This window comes from Lactuca virosa, chromosome 6 (assembly GCF_052849685.1).
Source record: "Lactuca virosa cultivar CGN04683 chromosome 6, Lactuca_virosa_CGN04683_v6, whole genome shotgun sequence".
Lineage (NCBI taxonomy): Eukaryota > Viridiplantae > Streptophyta > Magnoliopsida > Asterales > Asteraceae > Lactuca > Lactuca virosa.
The window spans coordinates 52,417,299-52,441,246 of record NC_136431.1 but is presented as its reverse complement, the minus strand read 5'-3'; the positions used below and the strand labels follow the sequence as shown (position 1 = coordinate 52,441,246).

Genomic DNA, 23,948 nt, shown 5'->3' with positions numbered 1-23,948 from the left:
TCAATTCCCATTTTTCACATTTTTTGTAATATAGACAACTTTCATAAAACATATATTAAGTTCTTATGTGAATGATGAATATTAACAATTTTTATATTTACGTTCTTATGTGTATGATCACTATGTATAGAAAACTTACATTATCTAACGATTCCTCGTATATTATGTTCATTCTCATGTGAAAGATGAATATCAAATGATTATCATATTTATAATATCCCGTGAATGATCATGTGTCTAGTAAATTTATAATATCTAGCGGTTTCTTGTTTATACAAAATGCTAATTCTCATATAAGTAACAAATATTTATATGATGAATATGAATGATAATCCAATTTCACAAATGTGAACCTAATCAAAACAAATCTCTAAATATTATTAAAAGAGAACCCTTAATTCATCAATGAAGTAATCAGGGCCCTTGATTGTATTTCAATCCTATGATTTCCACCCTTAGATCAAATTGTTGACATCATCTTCCCAAAATATAATCCAAACATTTAATTATAAAATCTTTAAATTTAGCAATTACATTTCAAACACAATTACATTTAATTATAAAATCTTTAATTATAGAATCTATCCATACTTTCTAAAATATATTTCACAATTCGAGCACAACTATATTAAATTATAGAATCTTTAAAATCAACAATTATGTTATCGATTAAAGCATATCATTCTATTTATATATATAAGATATCAGTTTCTCCATAAATCTGGCCAAAAAACATGAATAGCCGCCCCATCTTTCTCCTCTATTTTCTCTATTAAACCATAATTCTCTAATACTCTTCGTCCTCATGTCAATTGTTGTGCTTCAATTGATGCTTTGTGTGTTTATTACATAATGTAGCACCATAAGGTGGTTCCTTTTTGCTCATGTATTCTTAGAATTTGCGTATTGTGTCTTCCTTGCATCTTTAATTATCACACCTCTGTTTTGGATTCACACAAATCTCTACAAACTGAAGCATGCATCTCCTTCAAGTCATCTTTTGACAATCTATGTCATCATTAACCCTAATTAATATTGTCCATAATTTAACTCCCTTATTTATAGTTTTTCGCTTCAAAAATTCAAACCCGTTCAGTTTTTTCTTTTTTAAAAAAGTCATTAAATAATCATACTAATAATTATGTTATCTTTATTATATACTAAAATAAAAATCTTATGACATCATCTTAAACAATCTGGGCCCTTTATTGTATTTCAATCCTATGTTTTCCACCCTTAGATTGCTGACATCATCATCCCAAAATGGAATGTATTTAATTCCAATAAGAGTTTTCCACAAAATTAACTTAAATCCGTTGAAATGGATTGTATTTAATTCTAATAAAAGATTCCCAGATTTTAAATCTTGAATTTTCGGTTATCAAGGTTTTAAAATGGTCAACTTTAAAAACATATTACAAAAAATCATTTCAATTAAAGCATTAAATATCAACCATTAATATAAATTTGTTTATATTAGTAACCATTAATATAAAATCCATTTTTATTAGGAAACCATTAATACCAAAAAATCAGATTTAAATTATCACATGCATATATGATTCATCTCTGAATCCGCGGCTCACACTTATTTTCAGTTGTTGCTTTTTCTTCAAACATTCTCCTACAACATCATTCTTATTGCTTATAACTTTCATCATCATTCTCTGCTTCAAACCTTCGTTGTTGTGCACTAGAAGGTCAGTACCTTCTTTTTGCTTTTTTATATTTTTTTCGATTATTTTTTTGTTCCTGTATCAAATATATGTATTCATATATTTTGATTTTCTTTGTCACAAATTACATGATATCGGTTAACTACTTTTCTGAAACTTTTCAAATAAATAGGAAAATATATTACATACCTTTAGTCCAGAAAAAATAATAATGTTCTTTGATGGAAACAAGTTAAAACACAATCTAGAAAAGTACTTTGATGGAATGACAAATACACCCCACCCGTTTTCCTGTTCATTGTAATCAATTTTTTTGTGTATTCTTTTAGCATGATACTTCCATTTTTTATCCGAAGGGTAAATCATTAATTTAGTATGTACAATGTTCATCAGAATGGTAAATCAGTAATTTAATTTAAACATTGATCAAATCATGAGCTGTTGCTATTTCTGTTTGTTTGATTACCTTAACCTGGTTACTGTTTTTGATTGTATATAATATCTTAAATTGCTGGCTGAATTACAGGGATTACAATCTTGATATAGAACTCAAATAATCAGTTAACATAAATATATGGTAATACCGAATGGAAAATGGAGTATAAGGGTATAATATGAATAAAGAGATATGTTTTTAGTGTTTGAATGTAAATTAATATCCTAATATGATGGTTGAATTACAACATTTCTAACTTTAAATTGAAATCATAACTAAAGGTTATTGATATTGTTGGATGGATTTTTTTTTAAATGCTAAGTATGATTTTAAGGTTTAAGGGCAGAAAGGTAATTTTATTTGGGATAGAATAAAGAAGGAAGATTCGAATTTACCTTTTGAAGGTATCAAAAAACTCCTAAATTTATGTGATTTATTTTAATTTAATTGCAAACTAAATGCAGGAAACCTTTAAGTAAGGAAATATAAGGGCAAAAGGGTAATTCGACTTACGAAACTAGAAAAGCATTGAGCTGGAAAAGCAATTCAACAATGGATATTAAGATGACATGTGTACTAAAATGATTCTTTTTGCATGATACTTCCATTTTTTATCCGAATGCTAAATCATTAATTTAGTATGGACAATGCTCATCAGAAGGGTAAATCGGTAATTTAATTTAAAAATGGATCAAATCGGTTGTTGCTACTATTTCTGTTTGTTTGATTGTCTCAACTTGGTTACTATTTCTGACCTTATTGTCGAATATAATAACTTCATATTATACCATTTTTAGGAATGTACTTGTAAAGTACATTGTTATAGCATTTTTAACAATAACCTGTTGTGAGTTTTTCATGTTTTAAATGTCTCTTTTAATTTATCTTTTATTCACTATTAAGGGGATGAATTTTATAAAAAATTTAATCTAGAAATAGTTAAACTATAATTATTCTAATTTGTATATATTTTTGTACAGCAAATACAACAATTCAAAGATTGTTTTCTATGACTAACAAAATTATGTTTCTATTTTTGAAATCTCATAAAACATTACATAAGGTTTTTTTTTGGCTTAACATATTACATCATTCAGTCTAGATTAAGTCAGACAAAACAACAATGTATAACTTTTCATATTAAATGTGTAACCTATTAACTTGGACTCGATACTCAACAATCTCTACAAACTGTAATAATTATGTGGTTTTTTTTACAAATTATAGCAACATGTATACTTACCATGAAAAAAAACTTTTAAGTTTAAAATAAAACTCAGTTTTTTACCGGTAACAACAATATACAAAACTTAATATCAACATCATTGTCTACCAGTTTCTCTAAATATTGATATATGAACTATATCAAAAGTAGGCTAAGAAGTTAAAATCTAAATTAGGATTGATCTTATTTCCTTGAATATCAGATTTACGGTATTATAGACAAATTTTTTATTTGATTCTTAAATTTTCTATGTGGTCGTATTTATATGCTAGAATAAAATTGTATAATTACAATTAACATTTATTTATTAAACTTTGTATGTAGGTATGAAACAATAATAAATATATTTTTAAAGAAACATTGTTCAAAATAATTTACATAATCTAAATACATGTTAATTTTGTTAATTCCTACACTTTCCTGTAAGATTGGATTTTTTTTTGTCATGTTACATTCAAAAGATGGATTATTAGAACAGGCACCGTAGGTGTTTGACGAAATGTTTCAAAGAATCTGACACAAGTTCTCTACATTCACCTCACAACCTGGTATAAATTTTGGTTTTATTTTTTTTTTCAAGATTTTTAGCATCATATGTTTTTGTTGTTTGCAACTTTGTAGTTTTACATGTTTTTTTTACTTGTCCTCAGGTTTTTCTATCTCTGATATGGCTTTATTTTTTATATTTGTTGTAAACTATCGATTCAATCTATTGCAGTTTGTTATGACTTTTATCAACGTCATAAGATTCTAATAAATTGTCCATTTCTCGATCTTTTAGAAAAAGATATTCTAATTGTATTACCATCTACGACTGTGGTATTCTATTTTGTTGATTAAGCGATCTATGATTTGCCTTGGATGGTTTTTACGGATTATGTTTGGCCTGATAATTGTTTCTGTCATCAAAAAATACATCCAACAAAAAGTGAAAGACGATTTTTTTTAAATTAATACCATTATCTAACTATAAATGATCTTTTTTCAACTTTGATGACGTGTAACAGAGTTTTGGTTGAAAATTTCAATTTTTCGGCATATAACAGGTTATGACTTAAATAATGATATTAGATATTTTGGCAATAAGGTTTTTTGCGGTTCTTAAATTATTTTGTAGAAAGTAGTCCAATTTGGTATTATTGATCTCACAAAAGGCAAGTCTCATGTCTCTTTTAGCGTATCCATTGAGTTTAGAAGTTTCTTGTCTATATTTGTTTTTAAAAAATGTTAAATCTTAATTTAATGAATGTAAGTCAGCAGGTAGTAAAGGTGCAAGAAGAGCAAAGTATTAAATATGGGATGATCATGGCTATGTCAAGCCAAAATAAAATTCTAAAGTAAGAAATGCTAAATTCAAAAGGTAAGAACTTGTAATGCAGAATACATATTATGCTTGCCAAATAAATAACCAAAAACTAACCTCTTCGTATCATAATAACAAGTAAGTTGTGTGTCAATTATGTATTTTGACATTTTCAATGAGTCACGGGCAATATCGAAATCAAGCAAACATAACTGTTTTTATATTTATTTGTTAGAGTTTCTTTATATTTAATATTGTTGGGGGTTTATGTGGTTCATTTCAAATGAACATAAATAAGTTGTTATTTTTTGAAATAAACAATTATATTTCACAATATAACCATAAAATAACAATGTATTTTGAAAGTACATTGTCAAATGTTGGATTATACTTACGTAGACACGTTTTCGTGCATGGTCAGGTGTATGTAGTTGTTTCCCTTGTCACAAGTAAAAAAGGTTTGAAGTTACTTTGTGACGAGGAAGATCGTTCAACTAATAAAAAAAATATTGTGTACAAAGAGATCCTTCAACGACTATATATATTTGTCGATTTCAGTGTATTTTCTATACATTTCAATAATACCAATAACCCTGATTTTTTTTTAATTATTCTGCGATATCTATATACATTTATATTTTATTTATGCGTTTCCCCGCGTTTAACGCGGGTCATAATCTAGTTATAAACCTAAACCTAAACAAAAAAAAACACAAATGTGGGCAAATTTGTCATCTCACAATTAAATTAAATTCTATTCTTTCATTGCATTCCCCAAAATGGTGACACAATGCTACAACAACATGCCATTTTAGGCCCCTCTACATCTAAGTAATTTACAAAACTACCACCACCTCTAATGAAACCAATATTTAACCAACTCTTCCATTTAAGTCAATTAACATACCAATATGTTCCCCAGATAATGCTCTTGATATATTTCCAACCTCATCAAGATTAAACATCACAACTGCCACAAATATAAAAACTCCAATCAATACCAAAAAAAAAAAAAAAACATATTTAATAAACATAAAAGTCAAAAAGTCAAAAAAAACCAACCAGGAATTCCATTCTCTTGACAAAATGTCACAGCCATCATGTCCATTAAAGCCACACCTCTAGAAGCAAACTCCCTAAAAGAAATGTGCTCATACTCACTCTCACCAGTGGCACAATCGTAAATACCATGTAAGCTACTACCTTTAATTACCACATCAGCATGAACTACAAAAAAATAAAATAATTAATTAATTAACAATCTTCTAAATGAATGAAAGATTTTAGGCGAAGTACTTTCTGATGCTCGAAGAGCTGCAGCTGTGTCAGTAGAGAAAAGTGGATTCCCTGTTCCAGCACCAATCCCACCGAAAATTACAACTCTACCCTTTTCCAAATGTCGAATTGCTCTTTGTTTGTTGTAAGGTTCAGAAACTTCCGGCATACAAAATGATGATTGTACACGTGTCACAACACCTAATTTTTCTAATGTTGATTGGAGTAGAATCGAGTTCATCACAGTTGCCATCATTCTGCTCACATATGAAAAGATAATTACCATATTAACCATTGTTGAATAAGAACAGATTGAAGAAAATAGCAACATACCCAATTTGATAAGCAGAAGTTCTATCAAGACCATTTGATGTTACCCATGTATCACCACAAAAGAAATTTCGTCCACCAACAACTATTGCCACCTGGATTTAGGGCTTCAATGTTAAAGGTAAGATCAGAAAGTGGAAATGTGAATGAAGTGAGAAATTGTTTGGAATTGAAGAATACCTCAATACCAATATGGCAAGCTATTGATACTTCTCTAGCAATTAGCATTACTACCTATAGAGTACAAGAAACCAAAAACGAAAAACCCCACTGAAGTTTGGATATTATGGAAAGATAGAATTTTTCCTTTAATGTACCTTTGGATCAATGTTTTGAGAATCAGTTCCAGTGAAAGCAGAGCCACTGATTTTGAATACAACTCTTCGCCATCTTGGATTTGTGACTGATTTTGGCTCCATGTTAGTGATTTGATGATTATTTGGGCTAGAAGTTGCAGTTGTGTATCTGTAGAAATAGAAAAATTTGATGTTTTTCTCTAAAATTGCAAACTGTTAGCTGCAATGAGAAAGGTGTATAGTGTATATACCTCTTGGATTGTCTAACTGAGCTGTTGATTCCTCCTACAGACTTGTCTTCATCCAACGCAGGCTTCAAGGGTAATGAATTTCCAACAATCTGTTCCATTTTCTGATACCAAGGCCAGTGGCTTGTGGTGTTTCCGCCATTGTTGTTCATAACTCGGTGTCTCTCCAGCTTATACCTCTTTTTCAAATTATCTACTTTGTTCTTGCACTGTTCTACGCTCTTCGATTGATTCTCGCACCTCTCGCTCACGACCGCAGCTACCTCTTCCCAATCCCGCACTCTCAAATTTCCACGATTCAATTGCATAAACTTCTCCAGATAAGCATCTAAGAGGAACGCGATTGCAGTGTCACTCCACTCCTCTCTATCCTTTCTATACTCTCCGCCGTTGCCTGAAGAAGAACCGGCAACCTTCGATTTCTTATTATAACTAAACGGCGTTCCTCCGTCGCTGAGATCTTCGCAGTCGCTACGTTTCTCGTTTCTTGCAGCGCTAATCCCAGATCTGTTTGGATCGGATTCATTTTCGTAGGTAACCACCACCATAGGCTGTGAACCGAACGCGTGATCACTGTAACCCTCGCCACTGGCTTGTAGAACACCATCATGTGTTGCCCCTGGAGGTGGTAGTTCGTTAAACGGGGGACCCTTGGAAGCTAATAAATGCGCGGTGGTCGAGAGGTGGTGGTGGAAACGCGGGTTTGTTTGGTGGCTGTTGGTGGTGCTGTCGTCACCGATAAGTACGAATTCGTCGTCACACGACGCCATCGAAAGAACGTTAGGGTTAGGGTTAGAATCGGCAGTGAAAGTCGGAACAGCGTTATAGACGACGTTAACATTTTGTTATTGAGTTTGTAGATAAAAAAAAAAAAAAAAAAAAAAAAAAAAAAAAAAACAGTTTAAATGAACATTTTGGTAAGTTCTGAATGGCTCTTAATCATCAGTATTGAATGCATTTGCTTCATTTTCTAAACGAATCACAAGTTTGGAATGATTCATTTCAGCATTCAGTGCAATTTACAAAGAGAAAAATTATAAAGAAATTAAAGTATGCCATTTGTTTGTGTGAAATAAAATTTTAAATTCATTCTTTCTATATTTGTTTGGTGGATACTCAAAGGTTTTGGATGATAACTACATTTGAGAAGCAGCTTCTGTTAACAAATCGTAATTTTAAAATTAGCTTTTTTATAACCGAGACCTTTGTACGTATTGCTGCTTTAAGAAGAAGATCTTGCAAGTTGATACCAAATTAGAGGCTAAATTTGTAGGTGACTAAACTTATACATCTTATAGCAAATATTAGAAGTAGAAAACAAAAGCGCCCATGGCCTAATGGATAAGGCGTCTGACTTCTAATCAGGCGATTGTGGGTTCGAGTCCCACTGGGCGTGAGCATTTTTTAAAAATATTTTTATCTTTTAAAATTAGTTTTGGTTTTTGTCTTCTTCCAAATATCATATGACATTTTGTCGGCAAGAACATAATATCTCTCTCTCTCTCTCTAGTTTCCCTGTTTATCCACCTCATCTTTATCTCATTTCATCATTTCTTTTCTTTTTTCGAAAGAAAATTTCATCAGTTTCGCCAAAGACCATGATAGTATGTTACTTGTTACGTGGACAATAAATCTAGAAAATTCTAAAAAGCAATTTATTTGAATTTTGAAGAGTATTTGCTACGACAACATCCTTCACTTGATCAAACACTATCGATTAATACCAAAAACATATATAGTTGTAAACGGAAAACCGAATCATTTACAAACACTAACAATTTAGATATGACTTTTGTTGAAAAAAATCAATGATATTATATATCTTGAGATGACTATTTTTTGAAAATGGTGGTAGAGATTGCTTTTAGAATGTGTTGTGTGAATGAGAAAAAAAATCTAAAATAATCACTTTCGTAAATTGTGGTCATTTTCTAAATGCTCAAAAGTTGAGTCATTTCTCTATATCGCTCAAAGTCATGTGATCAATTTTATGAATATCCCTATAAAGACAAGTATGTCATAGATTTAATGTATCAAATAGATTGTCACAAACAACTTAACCAAACAAACTCTTTTTTCAACAACGATTGCCATGACCCATGACAAAGTCAGACGACAATTAATATAATTGAATCAAAATCGCTTGATTACTTTTTTTTTTCAACAACAAATGTAGTTTTATTAGATAACAGTTATCGGATAATGGGCGGATAATGGGCGAAAAGTACCAATGAGTTATACGAAGAAACAAAACACCAAACATTATAAGAACTGGAATTTAAAACATAATAGCAACAACTAAGCACCATTATGATCAATACAACCATTCCAACAACAAAAGCAACAAGATATTGAGTTGTCAATTGGATTAGTTTTCAAGAAACACATAAAGAAAGCACCAAAATATACCATCATACATTTGGCGACCACAACTCTACCACCAGATCGTGGTCCTCCCACAATTTACTCAAACGTCAGAGAAAATGGACATTATTATGTACAAATTCATAAGAAGCTATTTGCTATAAAATAAAGGGAACAAAATAACAACAAATACAAACTTGGATAAATTCAAGGATCGTGTTTATCAAACACTTTCTGAAATCTGTAATTTGTCCCTTTTGTCTGGGATATATGAATTCAGAAGTGGGATAATCCAAGAATAAACCAATCTGAATTACAGGCCTAATTTAGATTGAAAACACCAAACCTTGTTTGATGTATTCTTGAGACATAGATAAATTATGATATAATTTCGAGTATATGAATGTTCAACCCTTTTTCTGGAACCAGAGAAAAGTTCTTATACTAGAGGGAAAAGTGGTTAAAATCGGTTAAACCAAAAATGACGCCAAAACATGGTAGTTATTGGACACAACTGATACCTACATCATCATGATGTGATCAGTGGGGTTTTGGCGAGAAAATGCATAACTAAAGTCTCACTTGATACAACAATCCGTTTAGGTTTCGGGGCGTTGCCCCGAGCCCCGTTCGCTAACCGGTCTGCGGAACCACCGCCAGGGGCTCTGCCCCTTGGACACCGCTAGGGGCGCTGCCCCTAGACCCCGCCAAGGGGCTGCAGCCCCTTAGAACCCTGGACCCATGAGCGCTGCCCCCGGACCCCCGTATTCCCGAGTTCACATTTATGACACCGAGTGTGCACCCTGCATGTGACATCTCTAAAATCACGGTCATTTTAAAAATTTTATTTATGCTTATTAAAAATCAGAGTATCCTTTTTGAAAAATAGTATTGCGGAATTTGTTCCCAGAAAACATGATAATGATGTTATCAAAGCATTTCCAAAGAAATGTGTTTTTATTTAAAACATTGGGATGTCATCGTCAATACAGAAACATAAGTATAAACAAATCTTACACTCATTTACACTAATGATTTACATCTCATTTAATCTCTCAGTGTAATGTATCTTCGCATCGATACCTGTGATTCAAATAAACTGAGTGGGTCGGGTTGGGAAACCTGGTGAATACATAGGATTTTCAACCCACAATAATATAGTTAATTTGTTTCTTCACATATTTCATGTCAAACAATTAACCCAATTACCCATCCCCATTTTCTTTATTTATTCTTCCCTAAAGATTTATTCTAAGGGTCATCTCCTACATCGTATTTACCTATCATCATCGTATTTCTTTATATGTTTGTTCTTAAAGACTTTTCCTAAGGATCATCGCCTACATCGCATAGACAATACTGATTCGGGGATTACTCCCCCAATACGTGTCCAATAAGGGTTAGAGTATCATTGCATGAATACGTAGTTACTACATCGCCTGAACTCGTAATTCACCACCCACATGTTATGAGCTTGTCGGTGTTACCACATGACTTGTTTAGATTAGTCAGTGGTCGTCATCTGTACTCTGGTAGATGACTACATCGCAACATCGCAGGTCAAGGTTATGGCATCACCTAATCATCTCTTATCTTTTATCACCTTATTCATCATCGTATATCTATCATCACCTTCCTATCATCACCTACCTCTCATCACCTGTCGCAACCCAATACATATTTGTAAGTATTTAATACTTATATGATTAAATCCGTTAAACATCATCACATAATATCTTATCTAACACATAATATTCACGGCATAGATAATAAGCACATGAGCATGTAATTATCCAGATACTTCATATCTATGTGTAAGATGAAAGTAACTATGCACTCACTTGTTAAAGTGATGACTCGAAATTCGGGCAGCGCTTCACTTCTATCAATCGTCTTTTCCTTCGACGAAACCTAGAATTATTATCGCTAAGTTTTTAGTCTAATATTTATTGCGACTAATTATTAGTTTAGATTTATCATTAACTCAAAGTCTACTTTCATGATCTATCAAGTAAGGATCAGCCTGGTAGGACAGTTGGGAGGCAGGACCATTTAGGCATATAGCTTTTCTGAAATCCAACAACCAAGCCAACGTGACCATTCTAGACACCTCTTCCGTAAGTAGATCAATCGGTATAACGACTTTGAATCACTAATAAATCTTGTTTATAGGATCATAATAACGATTATGAACTTAAACATAAGTTATACTTAAAGTAGGGTAAGCATAACTCACTTACAAGGAAGTTTGGCGAGGAACCGGGCACTGCGCGAGCAGAGCTTCTAAGCCGAAAGCTCTTCTTCTCGGAGCCTTCTGGCGCTCCGGGACTCGCTTCTAGCACTTAGGAAGTTCTAGGGAATGGAAAGGGGCTATGGGGGTGTTTGAGAGAGAGTGGGATAAGACTGGTGTGAGAAATGAGGTGATTTGTGCCTCTATTTATAGGCTGGGAATTCGCACTACACGGGGCATAATATCGACGTACGTTGGCCGTACTCGGTACATTGGGCGTACCAAGCCTTACGTTGGGCGTACCAGTGACACGTGTCGAGATCTGGTGCACAGCCGTGGGGAGGAAGGTACGGTTGAGATTTAGCCACGTCACCTCCAAAGTTTATTAAGAAAATTAATTATTTTCTAAAATCTGTAACTTTCGCATACGAGCTCCGTTTTTGACGTTCTTTATATCCACGCGTAGGTAGCAACGTGATCTATAACTTTCGTTTAGACTCCGTCGGCCAGTTTTGAATTTATTTTTAAAGTTATATTTTAACAGGCTTACACAGTTAAAGTCCGTTAAAAATTCATAACTTTGTCACGACGTTTGTTTTCAATTGTCTTTATATCGTTTAGCTCCTATTAATGAGATCTTCAATTCTCATTTAGGTTGTGTCGGCTAAAAATTGATCGATCTAAAATTCGATTTCCGAGCTGTGTACTGCTACGCTAAATCTTAGAAAAATCAGAACTTCTTCAAACGAAGTCAGATTTGGATGTTCTTTTTATGTACCTTCTCGGTTTAACATATACTACGACTTTCGTTTAGATTGATAAGGCTAAAAAGTAGCTTATCAAAATTCACTTTTTACGATATGCGACGTCGTGCCAGTTTTGTGACATATACTATACTTTGGTTAAGATTATTTATTCTAAATAATCTTCTATAAAAAGTCATTTTTAACTCTTATTATTTATAAATTGATTAGCCCGAATCTGCGGGCGTTACATCGCACCTCTAAACTCGGTTAGTAAATGGAGCTCGACCTATCTCATTATTAATAATAATTACACCAAAATATGTTGATAACACTAAAATCACCAACAATATCTCCTCACAAACATTATAAATACCTAAGCCATAGGATGTATCAACAAGTAACAATTCACTCCCAACTCTCAATATCGCTCTTATACACTCTTGAGTACACATCCCTAACTTAGGTTTCGAAGTGTAATCCCAAGACTTTCCCAAATTACACTTGATCCTAGTCTATTCTTAGCGATCAATAGGTCTTTGAACATCCAACTCAAATAAGAAGACTCCAATCTCTCTCTACATCCATCATTAATCCTATCCATTTAGGACTTGGTTGCATCACTATATTTTAAGAGATGATGATTTCACTCAAGAGATTCATACAAACGATAATGGAGCAAATATGTTTACCAAGGATCTTTCCATTGGGAAATTCAAGCATTGCTTGAACATCATTTGCTTGCTCAAGTGTCGATGTCATCTAGGCATTTGGGGGAGAGATGGGTTTGGACATCTTGGAAATTCAAGAATGCGTTCCACCCATTTACGTGTGACAAGTATTTAAAGAGCGAAACTCATTTGACTTGGTTTTTGTCTAACTCATAACCTATTTCACTCAAATTAAAATCTTAAGAGGATTTTTCCTGTCATATCCACTCCATTGCAACGAATGTTACCTTATAAAGTAAACATCCACTTGGTAAATTTATATTTGAACTTTATATTAACGGAATATATTTGTTGTAAATATATGTAGTATCTCTCTATTAGGTTAGCTTGATCCTTTTCCCAAAATAGCTCTCTTTTTTTGTTACCCATTCGTTCAATGAAAAGGGGCATCGAATTCTATAACATTTTACATGGTATCAAAGTGCCTCTAGCTCTTGCCCTATTTCTTTCTTCCGAATTCCTTTTCTCGTCTCATCACGATGAGCGACAAAGACGGAAACGCAGCAGGCAAAACCAATTCTCTTCATCGTGTCTACACGGTGACTAATATACAGAACAAAATCAAAGTGCTTGATGGTACGAATGTGAGTTACTCATCTTAGGTAAAATTATTCCAACTTCACGCCCGTGGATACAAAGTTCTCTCACACATCGATGGCACAAAATCCCCAATCAAGACCAACCCTCAATATGAATCTTGGGCAGAGATTGATGTCATTGTCCTTCAATGGATATATGGAACCTTATCAGATGATCTCCTGGTCAGAGTTCTTGAAACTGAATCCACAACTCTTGAAGCATGGACTCGTATCAAAAACATCTTCATTAACAAAAAAGGCTCACGGGCAGCCGCCTTGGAGCAAGAATTCATGAACTTGACTCTCAAAGCCATGCCCTCTCTCGAAGCCTACTGTCAACGGCTCAAAGAACTTGCAGATTAGTTGACAGATGTTGAAAGTCCTGTGAGTGAAAACTGCCTTGTGTTACGGCTAGTTCGTGGTTTGCCTACCGAGTATGATACTGTTGCCTCCTTCATTAATCAAAGCCTTCCCTCATGGGATACGACTTGTAGCATGCTCCAACTGGAACATAATCGTCAATCGGCTCGGGAATCGCTTACCTCTCCCCCAATTGTTGTTGCCGCCTCCCATGATCCGCCTCCGCCTCAAAATAGACCTGACAACCCTAACTGTGGTCCTCCTCGCAACTATAATCAACGTCGATCCGGTAACCCACATAACCAGAACCATCATGGTTGAACAAGCAATCAAAGACGCCCTCTATGGTTAGTGAACAATTCCAATCCACCACAGTGGACTCCTTAGTGGATAATGCATCCACCATGCCCATATCCAACACAACCTGGATGGACCGCCAACCCATGGAACAACATCCCGTGTCAACCAACACCGCATTAGGCCACAACTAGGACTCTACATCAACAGCAACCCAACACTAACAGTGAAGGTCAACATCACCAAGCTCATATGACTGATCATGATGCCTTGGAACCCATTGAACTCGGTGAAGCCTTTCAAGCCATGACCATGGAACCTGGTGATAACCAATTTTACATGGATACAGGTGCATCTTCCCATCTCACGACTGATCAAGGTAAAATGACTAAACTTTCTCAGTTTTGTCCCGTTACTTGTATAATTGTTGGTAATGGAAATCGTGTGCCAATTCTTGGATCGGGCAACACCACACTCACACAGTCTTCCAGAAACCTTCATCTCAAAAATATTCTTTATACACCACATATTATCAAAAACTTAATATATGTTAGACAATTCACAATTGATAACAACGTTTCTGTTGAATTTGATCCATTTGACTTTAATGTGAAGGATTTTCCGAGTGAGAAGCTCCTGACTCGACACAATAGCACAAACAACCTCTGCCCCTTCACAATAGCACCAACAACATCTACCCCTTCACAAGAGTGGGAAGTTCTTGAGTTGACTCAATAGCACCAACAACCTCTGCCCCTTCACAATAGCACCAACAACCTCTACCCCTTCACCAGTGTCGCTCGCGCATCAACCTTCTTGGCTTCTTCAACCACCGATTTTTGGCATGATCGTCTCGGCCACCCCGGTCTTCCCGTTAGGGATTTTCTTGTTTCAAAGTCTTTGATTACATCTTATTAATCATAACCACATGTAAACATCAAAAGATTCCTCCCTTATAAAGATAAATATCCTGTGAATATCACGTTTTTCTATCCTAGTATCTTTTATACAAAAAAACGAAATTGAGGTGTCCACTTTAAAAAAGTATATATTGACAATAATATCATGGTCGGTGGCGTTCACCATTCAATCCATGTCTTTTGCATTCAAAACTTCAAAAGTATTAAAACGTCCGCCACAATAAATTGGCAAATTATCTTCCACTACAATAAACACAAAACAAGTTTTTTGATCGAAAAAACGTTTTTTTCAAAATCCGAATTATATGATCTGCTGTAAACAATTAAACTATACATTTTCGAAGATAAGGTAATTTTAGAGAAAATTAATCATAAATGATCTTTGAAGGAAAAGGTTATTACACAATGATTAGTGGTTGATGATTTTATTTCTGGAAAAAGTCCGACAATTCGATTCGAAAACAAATCTTTGTCTTGGTAAACGACGTATTAAAATAAACACAAAACTCCACAACAGCCGAGGGGGAAGGCTGTCATCGACACACAAACAGCTTTCCCTCAAATAAAAATCTCCCTTCCACCACACTCATCCACCGGCGACCACCACCACCACCACCACCACCACCTACTGTCACATCCTCACTTCACAAAATCCCCAAAAATTGGGGCTAAAGGTTGATTACATGGGAGCGTCGTTGTCTAATCTGACAGAAGGAGGGTCGACAGCCGGCAACGGAACCGGACTCGGCGATATACCGGAGAGCTGCATCGCTGGTGTTTTTACCTATCTTACCCCGCCGGAGATATGTAACCTAGCACGACTCAACCGTTCGTTCCGTGGCGCTGCTTCATCGGACACCGTTTGGGAATCAAAACTTCCACCTAACTACCAAGATCTGCTCGACCTAATTCCACCTGAGAGGTACCAAAATCTCTGTAAAAAGGACATCTTTTCCCTCCTCTCTCGCCCTGTTCCCTTCGACGACGGCAATAAGGCAAGCTTCTGAACCCCTTTTCCCTTTCGTCTTGTACTGATCTCTATTCTTTTTGTTGATTTACATGTTTTTGTTTTCAATTGGAATCGGATCATATATTTTACTTCAAAATCTGAACTTGATTTTGATCGAATCTTGTAGGAAGTATGGTTGGATAAGGTTACTGGAAGAGTGTGCGTGTCAATCTCCGCAAAGGCAATGGCAATTACAGGGATAGAAGATCGAAGATACTGGAATTGGGTTCATACTGGAGAATCAAGGTTTATAACTTCATCATTCATGATTTCTTATCAACGAAAAAGATGGATTGTGTACTGATTGTCTGATTCTGATTCTATTGCTATATCACAGGTTTAACATTGCAGCATATTTGCATCAAATATGGTGGTTTGAAGTAGATGGGGTGTTGAAATTCCCATTTCCAGCTGATGTATACACGTTATCATTTAGGATACATTTAGGAAGATTTTCAAAACGATTGGGGAGACGTGTATGCAGTTTTGATCAAACTCATGGGTGGGACATAAAGCCTGTAAGATTTGAATTATCAACTTCAGATGCTCAAGAATCATCATCTACTGAATCTTTTTTAGACGATTGTGATAAAGATGATGAGACAAATGGAAATCATAAACGTGGTTGCTGGATCGAGTATAAAGTAGGGGAGTTCATTGTAACTTCATCTGATCCTGCTACTGAAGTAAGGTTTTCAATGAAGCAGATAGATTGCACACATTCTAAAGGTGGGATTTATGTAGATAATGTGTCTATAATTCCCAGTGATCTTAAATTGGGTAGAAGAAGAAGAAGGATGTTGAAGTAAAATGGGGGAAATCTTGATTGCTTTTGTGGAGATAGTTAAGTGTCCATGTATAATTGTTACCACTATGTTTATGATCCAATTTTGATTGGCCTTCTTTTGATGCTAATGTGATTTCTTTGTGTTGTATTATTACAAAATTATTAAGTAGAAACTTGTTTTTTGTAATGTTTTTGCATGTTTATTATTATTATTATTATTACAAGCAACTTTATTACAAGGCAAAACATGACAAATCAAATCTCAATTATGTGAGCAAGAAGAACAAGTTGTTAACTCATTGTAATCACCTATAAATAGCAATTGAGATGGAACCATTGTTTCCTGCATAAAGCAAGAGAACACTCTAAAAAAAGGATATCAAGTTGGAAGTATGAAGCCGATCTTAAAGTACAGCTAATCAGTAAGCAAGTATGATGAATATGTTAAGCAGTATAAATGAATTATGCATGGAGTACTTATATGATATATTGGTATGTTTTCCTTGCCTAATATGATATGTTTATATAGTAAACATATGTTTTATGGCATTTTATGAAATTAGCATGTGTTTTACATATGATGCATGAAGATTTGTATGCATGTTATGTATGACAATATGACATCGAATATCTGACCTCATATGGAAAGAAGAGATGTTGTGCTAACGGATTTTATTGGGCTGCCCTTATGTGGACCCATGGCTGAGCTAACCCAAGACAAGTTTTTGACATAATTGGATGTTCCATTGACATCTCGAAGGATATTTTATGACGATGATGAAGGGCATATTACTATACATGGGTATGTATTATGAGAATTGTTTATTCATGAAAGATGAAACCATGACTATTTACTAAACTTAAAAGCTTATATATATATATATATATATATATATATATATATATATATATATATATATATATATATATATATATATATATATAGAGAGAGAGAGAGAGAGAGAGAGAGAGAGAGAGAGGTTGAGGTGTTTAAAGTATTTATTGTGTTATTGTATGCACAAATGTGGGTCAATCATTCTTAAAAGGGTATTAGTGTAATCTTACCATATAATTTATATTTTACCGAGTTAATTAAAATTTGATTGATATCAATCAAATTCCTAAATATCAGGCTATTAAATATGGATCTTATCAACGAAAATAATATATATATATATATATATATATATATATATATATATATATATATATATATATATATATATAGGTAGGTTCAAATGTTTCTCACATCTATTGTGTGCTAGAATACACCAATGAGAATTTAGTAATAATTATATTTATATTAAATGTTATCCATACTTATAACTCATTTTTATGGAAACTAATTAAATTCGTCATTAATGTCAACAATAATATTCTTTCAGAATGAATTCATATTTAGAGAATGAGACTGTATTTCAGCAGAATGAGAGTGTATTATAGTAGAATACACTCTAGTTCTTCATATTCCATGCAACTTTATTGTATTTTAAGTGAATGAGTCCTGAAACAAAATACGAACTCATATATAAAAACATAAATGCGAATTCATTCTGAAAGAATGTTATTGCTGATATTAATGAAGGATTTAATTAGTTTCCATAAAAAGAGAATTATAATTATGGATATCATTTAATATACATATAATTATGGAAATAATTTAATATCTATATTTATTTAATTAAATAATTATTTAATTTACTAAATTCATATTGGTGCATTCTAGCATACAATAAATGTAAGAAACAAAATAACCTAGCCCTATATATATATATATATATATATATATATATATATATATATATATATATCAGTGTTGTAAAAATCCCGACTAGGTCCCGATTAATCTCCGATTAATCCCTAGGCACTACTCGACCGATTAGAGGGCGTCTAGCGATTAATCATTAGATACAAAATAAATGAAGCAGTAGAAAACGATGAAATTTTAACATTTTGAAGAAATTTTATCTCAATAGAAACTATTTAAGGAATGATTAGTGTTGTATTAATCATATTAACCTATTTTATTATGACATTAGTGGTATTTATGAACTTTATGATGATATTAGTCATATTTAATTTGTTTTAATTCAACAAATTAGCAATTAAAGGTTCCCGATTAATCCCCCGATTAATCCCCGCCTAGCCGATTAATCCCTAGACCCCAGTCCACCGACTAGCCAACGTCGAGCGTTTTTTACAACCTTGATATATATATATATATATATATATATATATATATATATATATATATATATATATATATGCATCATATACGTTTTATTCTATTGCAGACTGATCGTTCATCATCTTCATATCATATTTTTTATTCTGATATTTCGTTAATGGAGGTATGTTGCTCTTACAATATTTATTTTGTTATTGTTGACTAATCGTTCATCATATGCATATAAATTTTGTTCTATTGATAGTGCAGACTAATCGTTCATCAGATACATATCATATTTGTTCTTATGATATTTCATTGATGAAATTCATATTTTGAATTATATTTTTGTGTTTTTCAGAACAAAGATATAATTGATAACAATAACAAGGATTTTTCTGATAACAATAATCGGAATGTCAAACAATCCCAAGTGAATCAAGATTTGAAAAAAAAAGATGTGAGATTTGTTTTGGTGTTGGTCATGATATGAGGAATTGTCCTCAAGCAGTGGTCAAGAGAGAGTGGATGTTTATTTCGTCAAGATATATTAGGAATTGAATAATGTTTTCAATTTAGTCTTATCGGATTTTATGGAGTTTTATTTCAGTCTAATAATGTTATGGATTCATGAATTTTAGGGGTTTATCCTTGTAAGTTTATGTTTTCATTCAATTAATATTAATAATTTTCATTTTGAGTTTGATTAAAATTTCATACATTTTGTTATTTATCATATTCCTACAGATATGTTGTTGTAAATGTATTTTGTTCTGCAACAAATAATGAAACAAATGATTACAGTCTATTAATAATATTTTTCAAAGTAACCAGCCATACTTCAATATCTATAACCACTATCAATACCATTTATGTTTTTATTCTGTAAGAATGCAACACATATATATAATGTTTATGTGAGAATTAAAAGCAAATAGTAAATACAAATAAAGTAAATCAGCCAAAATCACAGTAATAAAATAATATACAGTTACTTACTAGCAATTCCCAGATTAACGAGTCACACTCCAATCTATATAACCCCTATCTATATTTCTTATCTTTCCATTCTTTAAGAATGTAAACACATTTTCTTACACTGATTCTATGAGAATTAAATTCATATAGTATATACAAATAAAGTAAACCGTCAAAATCACAGGAATAAAACTACAAATAAAAAATAACTCATAATACAAAAAAAGAAAAAAATATAAGACAAGACAACAATATCATCACAAACTCTGTCAGAAGATCAAGCACTTGAAAGATTTATGCAAGGTTTTAAAAACATAAATCAAAATACTAAACAAAATTACAAAAACAAACAACACTATCACCCCCTAAACTAACACAACAACAACCACATACAAGAATTTAAATATTTCGTATTCTGGAAGAATGCATTGCACATGAACATCACAAAAAAACATAGAATTCTAACAGAATATTATCCTGCCTTACTTCTAACATAAACGACAAAATAATGCAAAAAAAAAAAACAAAAACAAAAACAACATCTTTTTACTCTTCCAAAACACAAAACAAAATAAACAATCACAAACCCCTTTTTTTTTGCTAAACAACACTCACACATCTTTAAAATCCAAAATTTTAATCGGATTTTAAATCCCCAATTTCAGAAAACCCTAATAAAAAAATACCCCCTTTTTACACTATTTCGGTCAATTTTACTTAAACCAACTAACAAACCACATGCAAATACTTCATTCTTCAAACATTCCAAAAGAATGTTGTGTATTCAAACGATTAACTTAACAAAAATTAATAAAAAAAAATACCTATAGGCGGAGCAACGAAATCATCATCGTCTTCATCTAGATTCAACACCATTTGTTGTGTGTTCTTAAATCTCGATTTGAAAGAAGTCGCCCTTGTACTCCTCATTATACTGCAATTTCTTTTACTTCGAACGATCACAATGCAACTTCTGTGAACAATCTTCAAGAATCGATCACTATATATAAAAACTACAACAAAATCTACCGCTTTTTTGGTTGATTAGAGAAGATATACTTTGATTTTGTGTTCCGATACAGAGGGTAGTGGAATCCGGGTTCATGCGATGTTATAGAGATTATACGGGAAGTTTTCATAAATAGAGTCAGTTACCTATTTTAATGGAGACGACAAATGTACACAAATACCCTTATCCGTCCGTTTTCTTTAAATGTGGGGCCTTTTTCAGTTTTTTAATATCAAATTAATGTTAATCATTTTCTATTAAAAATTAAATATTTAATTGACCCACATTTATGTATACAATAACACAATAATTACTTTGAATAAAATAGCCTAAGCATATATATATATATATATATATATATATATATATATATATATATATATATATTCTGTGTATCTTATGGAAGGAGTACATTTACAAGATGAAGCAATTACTATTTTAATCAATAATCAATATCATTTTTGTTGTATTATAAACTAGCACGTAACGTTTTATTTGTTTTCGCTTATGTAATAATTTTGTATCGAAGTGCGTTTCCGGCTGATAATAAAGACGAAACACCGGTTTTCATTTTTCAAACCCAAAACCTAAACCAAATGGTGCTTTATATATCAAAAAATTAGACCCGACAAACTTGATGTGCCGTGTCAGGTTGAAGCATTAAACGGTTTGAAAGAGCTTGATCCTAACCATACCCATTTAATTTTTGTGTAATGACATGTCAACACGTTTATTTAGTGTCCAGTTATTAGGTTAGAGTTTAGAGATTGTAAATATGTTGTGTCGTACCGGGTTGATACACTAAACAAGTTGAAAGAGTAAAAGTTGAGGATGTGAAAGGGAAAAAGTGAAAAAGTGGAAGGATTAGAAGTTTGGGAAAGGAATGGGCGAATTCACGATAAATGTAAGTCGTAGGAGTATAAGTTGGGAGGCGGAGGGTGAGGTCGTGAGAAGGAGGGTTACTGGCTGAGTATGGAAAGGAAAGGGAAAAAGGAGAAAGAAATCTTAACCTAGACTTCTTTGTGGTTTTGGTTTTGCACCTATGCAATATACCTAAATAAAAATAAACTTACATATGAATAACTAAATCCTTTTCGCGTTGACAATTTTGGCCCTAACACTATATATTCAATTTCCGTGTTGTGTCGTTTTAACTCATTTAATTAAATGTGTTGAAATCTTTTATGTAGACTTGTTTATTTTGTGTCATGTTCTAGGTTAGTGTGTCACGTCAGTTTTACAAACTGATGACATGTACTACGATATCTAGCAAAAATCTTATCTCTTTTATAGGCAAGAAAGGAACAACCTTTTGGACACAATTGCTATTTTGACCATAAGACATACTCCCATCGTGCCTACACGAGGAACTAACATAAAAGCAGGCATACATGCTCCTAAATATGTTAGAGTTTGATGACGAAGCCTCGAAGTATGTATATATATATATATATATATATATATATATATATATATATACGTAACGCTTGGTCTAGGTATGAATTAATTCTAATTACTTTTAAATATTGGAAGGAACTCGACGAGTTGGGAGGCTCCAACTCGACGAGTAGAAAGCTTCCTAGCCGCGTAGATTGGAGGACCTACTCGACGAGTTGGGGAGCCCCAACTCGACGAGTTGGCACTGGAAAGGAAAACCCTAATTTTTCGGGTATTGCACCCTATTTAAAGGACTTAACTCTTAGGGCTGACCTCCTTACCAGCCTCCTTGCCCAGAGAAAATCCTAGAATCGCCTTCCTCTTTGTTCATTGAGTTTTGTGAGTGTTTGAGTGATTGTTGAGATCTTTGAAAGAGGTTTTGAAGAGAGAAGTATCAATCTTGGAAGAGAGATCTTGGATCCAGAAACTCTACATCAAAGGCTGCATCTTTGAGGTATAAAGTCATAACCTTGACATGTAGCTTATTAGATCTCATCTTTTGTAGTTAAGGGCATGGTGTTGGGACTTTGGCTTGGATGTCCAAAGAAAATAGGTTTCCAGAGGTTGAGGGTGTAGATCTGGCCTCTATAAGACCTCTAGAGGATTAAAGTTGCAAACGTTAATAGCCTTTATGTCCCATTCATGCAATATGTCCACTATGAAGCCTAAAATGGACCTTGGAGAGTGTTTCAAGAATGCATAGATGTAAGTTAGAAACTTTACGTGATTTGTCCACCTTTGGACATCAGATCTGTGTTTTAGGACGATAGGATGAGAGTTTAAGGGCTTAATGAGTCAATACCTTCCTTAAAGGAACTAGGGTTTGGGTTTAGAGCTTATTAGATGATTGTTGGGGGTAAACTTGGAAACTTTACCCTTCTAGACATCTCTATGAAAGGGGATCTGAAGTTTGGAACCTTTGGATTCGAGAAAAAGGGCTTAATGCATTAAGTGAGTTGACAGACTGAATAACTCGACGAGTTCACAAGGGGACTCGGCGAGTTGGGTTAGAGTTACCTCGATTCTATTGGAAAACGGAGGAACTTGACGAGTTATAGGAGAACTCGACGAGTTTGATCGCAACATCTCGATTCTGATAAGGATATCTCATACCAATCTTAAAAAATCAATTTTAGGCATTAAAAACGAGTTATGGTAGTTATCCAAATCAAAAACTGGCCAAAAATTCGAAAATCCCGGCAACAGATCACTGAACTCGTCAAGTCCACTATGGAACTCGTCGAGTTCATGTAACTCGTTGAGTCCATACTTGGACTCGTCGAGTAGACCTGTCAGACAACAAATTTCTCAACTTTTTGATCTTTTGGCAGTTCACTTTTGCATCTATTCAAATGAAAAACGACCTAGGCTCTAATACCACTGATGGTTTTTTAGCATAACAACATTCCTATGGTGTACATGAAAACCTAATTGCTTTGGATCTAGGTTTTTCTCTATTGAACACACAACAATGAATACCAAAGCAATAACCCTATGAACTAGCATATACAATTCAAAAATCACATATGATTAGGATTAGGAGCTTACC

At 33.3% G+C, this 23,948-nt stretch overlaps 3 protein-coding genes and 1 non-coding gene across 4 annotated transcripts; 3 read left to right on the top strand and 1 right to left on the bottom strand.

The window, feature by feature from the left end:
• Nucleotides 1-5,382: 5,382 nt before the first annotated feature.
• LOC145121015 (uncharacterized) lies at nucleotides 5,383-7,625 on the bottom strand. Its single transcript, XM_079056802.1, has 7 exons — nucleotides 6,793-7,625; nucleotides 6,563-6,710; nucleotides 6,426-6,479; nucleotides 6,249-6,340; nucleotides 5,937-6,172; nucleotides 5,703-5,867; nucleotides 5,383-5,610 (listed from the first exon to the last, which is right to left on the bottom strand). Exons 1-7 carry the CDS (start codon nucleotides 7,557-7,559, stop codon nucleotides 5,513-5,515), a joined length of 1,560 nt encoding a protein of 519 aa, XP_078912928.1. The 5' UTR covers nucleotides 7,560-7,625; the 3' UTR covers nucleotides 5,383-5,512.
• A 487-nt stretch (nucleotides 7,626-8,112) lies between these two features.
• Nucleotides 8,113-8,185, top strand: TRNAR-UCU (transfer RNA arginine (anticodon UCU)). Its single transcript has one exon. It is a non-coding gene; the product is annotated as a tRNA-Arg (tRNA).
• A 5,151-nt stretch (nucleotides 8,186-13,336) lies between these two features.
• Nucleotides 13,337-13,798, top strand: LOC145121532 (uncharacterized). The gene is made up of 2 exons (XM_079057264.1): nucleotides 13,337-13,396; nucleotides 13,460-13,798. The coding sequence occupies exons 1-2, from the start codon at nucleotides 13,337-13,339 to the stop codon at nucleotides 13,796-13,798; spliced, it is 399 nt and encodes a 132-aa protein (XP_078913390.1).
• A 1,742-nt stretch (nucleotides 13,799-15,540) lies between these two features.
• On the top strand, nucleotides 15,541-16,995 carry LOC145120743 (F-box protein PP2-A15-like). Its single transcript, XM_079056543.1, has 3 exons — nucleotides 15,541-16,007; nucleotides 16,149-16,267; nucleotides 16,359-16,995. Exons 1-3 carry the CDS (start codon nucleotides 15,696-15,698, stop codon nucleotides 16,828-16,830), a joined length of 903 nt encoding a protein of 300 aa, XP_078912669.1. The 5' UTR covers nucleotides 15,541-15,695; the 3' UTR covers nucleotides 16,831-16,995.
• The last annotated feature ends 6,953 nt before the right edge of the window (nucleotides 16,996-23,948 follow it).